This window comes from Camelina sativa, chromosome 17 (assembly GCF_030686135.1).
Source record: "Camelina sativa cultivar CO46 ecotype springtype chromosome 17, ASM3068613v1".
In the NCBI taxonomy this organism is placed as follows: Eukaryota; Viridiplantae; Streptophyta; class Magnoliopsida; order Brassicales; family Brassicaceae; genus Camelina; species Camelina sativa.
The window spans coordinates 17,461,475-17,464,762 of record NC_141896.1 but is presented as its reverse complement, the minus strand read 5'-3'; the positions used below and the strand labels follow the sequence as shown (position 1 = coordinate 17,464,762).

At 34.7% G+C, this 3,288-nt stretch overlaps 1 protein-coding gene across 1 annotated transcript; it reads left to right on the top strand.

Moving 5' to 3' along the window:
- Window positions 1-1,254: 1,254 nt before the first annotated feature.
- On the top strand, window positions 1,255-3,288 carry LOC104756994 (putative caffeoyl-CoA O-methyltransferase At1g67980). Its single transcript, XM_010479682.3, has 5 exons — window positions 1,255-1,670; window positions 1,911-1,996; window positions 2,366-2,510; window positions 2,601-2,729; window positions 2,858-3,288. Exons 1-5 carry the CDS (start codon window positions 1,614-1,616, stop codon window positions 3,149-3,151), a joined length of 711 nt encoding a protein of 236 aa, XP_010477984.1. The 5' UTR covers window positions 1,255-1,613; the 3' UTR covers window positions 3,152-3,288.

Genomic DNA, 3,288 nt, shown 5'->3' with positions numbered 1-3,288 from the left:
AATTTCTTAATTAATCCCAAAAAAAAAAAAAAAAAAAAGAAGAACGATAAAAGAATCACTGCGTGTGAAAAAAATTCAATACAGAAACTAAAAGACCAAGTTTAAAACAAAACCGACTAAAACTGAGTGATTGATAGCTAGGTTACTACAATCTCATGACTATGCTATTTATATGGCTACATACACTGGAAGAGAGGGTGGCTGAGTCGTTGTGACTAAACCCTAGTTCTATCATTCCGTCATCTGGGCTTAGTTATAATGGGCATATTTGTTAATGGATTTCTCTAAATTAGCCCATGCGATTTCTTAGTATAATATAGAGTTAGACTGACAAGTGGCTCGCTTTTGATCCTCGTATCGAGCTCTCTCAATCAAGTTCTCCATCGTCACTCTCTGCCTACGACGCCTTGTATGATTCAGAAGAGACTCATCAAAATACTAAATGTTCTCACCAGTTTGTTTTGGCTTTGTGATTTTTTTAAGGAGTACATATTTTGTAACTCTTCTTCGAGTTTTACTTATGTCATTGTCCCTATAGAGAGATACTGAGATTCAAGATTTTGATCATGCTATGAGAAAATTAAAGTATAGACGTGAGACTATTTTATTAGTCATGTGAGCTCAGATGATGAAATTTCAAGACCTCGAAGGCTAGAATAAAACCTCAATCATATGCTTTTTACTGTTTCCATGCTTTGGTTTTTTTTTTCCACAGTTTTCACATTTCTTCGTGGAAGTCGGCTGGCTGGTAAAACACAAACATTATAGATCCTCCAATATTGCCTTTTTTTTCTCTATTCAACAGTGCTATACAGCTATTGACGCTCCACAGCCGTTGAATCACTGTGATAATGGCCAGTACCCAATCATCTATATCTGCTATTTTTCACCTAACAAAAGCAATATTGATACTCTTTATTTGTTCTTTTAAGTAATGTCTTAAAAGAGTACAAAATGAACTATTCTTCTGTTTTTATAATTAAGTAATTTGGTGAAATAATAATGATGTACAATTTGGAGCAAACGATTCTCTTTGATTAGAAAAAGTTTGATTCTCGTTCATTATTAACTAAGTGCCTTTTTCCGTGAAAAAATACTTTGTTTTTATAAGAAAATATATAGTTGATGAGTTTGAATGGGAGATACATAAATAATAAACCTAAGCCAATGAAAGCATTATAACTCTCGACCGGCAATAAAAAATAACAGTAGCTAGTGTGCGATGATAAAGATCATCAAGATAAATTAGCTGGCGATATATAAGAGATGACAATAGGTGTTGTCTAAAATGTTTTGTATGATTACTGATATTGTAGCAGCTTGAATAGTAAGCTGGAATTAAAAAATCGAATATATAGATCACACAAAAACGTTTTAAATTAAAGTATAATATACTTAAAAAATAAAATACACCAAAGATGCAAAAAGATAAATGAAAATAGTTCCAAAGATATATGCTTATTCGATATACAGTAGTCGAACTGTTGATAATTACTAGGCCACTAACTTTAATGATTGTCTAAAGAGTAAAAGAGACATATATAAGATGGTGGTCATATACTCATGTGCGTTAAAAAGCATTTCTTAAGGCATCTCGAGAGAGGCAGAGAGCTATGGAGGAGAAGCTGCTTCCGCCCAAAGGGATTCTCAAGAGCGAGGCTCTCAAAAAGGTCTTTTAATCACTTTCTATATATTTTTCTCCCTACTTGTTTTCTTTTTTGTTCGGATCCCACCCACAGTCTTGTTTGATCTGCACAATTAAAGTTTACTTAGTTTGTCCGATGAGATGAAGCTTTATTATCGTTTAACGATTAATATTTTCCGTGAATGCTAAATCCGTACCAATACATATATTCTATTTATACGGTTGTGGTTGTGAATCAAAACTTGTGATTATGTACGTGAGACAGTATATATTTGAAACGACGGCTTATCCAAGAGAGCATGAACAACTCAAGAAATTACGAGAAGCTACGGTCCACAAGTATGGCAATTTGTAAGTCTGGCTGCAACCTCTATAATCATAAGTTGACTTGAGCTGATATTTTGCAAGAGTTTATACGATCATACTCTTAAACTTTCTAACAATAATTGCAAGTTTTACAACCTTAAATCCTAAATATGTGTATGTACCTTGTATCCCACTCGCATAAATAAATTGATTTTGTTTCTTCTTATGAACTTTTAAAAAATTAACATTTATAAATTTTGACTAGACTTACTAGCTTAGTGGTTGGTGCTCGAGTTGTTGTGCCCCAAACCGCAGTTTCATTGCTAAGACTGATAGAATATTATATTAATCGAATCATTTATTAGGATTATACTAATAATTAATGAAAAAAATGATTTTTGTTTGTATGCATAGAAGCGAGATGGAGGTACCGGTTGACGAAGGGCATTTCCTATCGATGCTTCTAAAGATAATGAATGCCAAAAAGACGATAGAGCTTGGTGTTTTCACGGGTTATTCGTTGCTCACAACGGCTCTTGCATTGCCTCATGATGGACATGTATGTACCCAACAGTACTCCTTGATTTACTCAAAATCAAATAAGCAAAAATGATAGGAGCTAGCTAGCTAACATCTATGACTCTCACAGATTACTGCAATAGACATCGACAAAGAAGCTTACGAGGTGGGTCTAGAGTTCATCAAGAACGCAGGTGTTGATCACAAGATCAATTTCATCCAATCGGATGTTCTTCAGGCTTTAGACAAGTTGTTGACCGTACGTAATCCATTATTATTAGCAGTCATTTTTTATTTTTTTATTATATATCACCCATTTTTTTTCTTCTCTTTTGGCATATTCTCTTAATCTGATGACATTGGTTTATGCATGATGATGGGGCATAGGAGAATCCAAAACCGGAGTTTGATTTCGCATTTATTGACGCTGATAAACCAAACTATCCCAACATGCACGAGAGACTAATGAAGCTAGTGAAGGTAGGAGGAATCATAGCGTTTGATAACACACTGTGGTTTGGGTTTGTGGCAGAGGAGAAAGAAGAAAGCGTGCCAGAGCATATGAGGGAGAACAGAACAGCCATTATGGAATTGAACAAGCGGCTTGCTGCTGATCCTCGCATCGAGCTCTCTCAAGTCTCTATTGGTGATGGTGTCACTCTCTGTAGACGCCTTGCATGATTGATTATGAGACTCATCAAAATACCAACTGTTCTTAGTTTGTGAATCGTCCAGTGATTCTTGTGATGTGATTTGATCAGTACCTTACGTTGCAGACTTGCAGTTTTTATATATATGAGTGCATGCATTTATTTAAA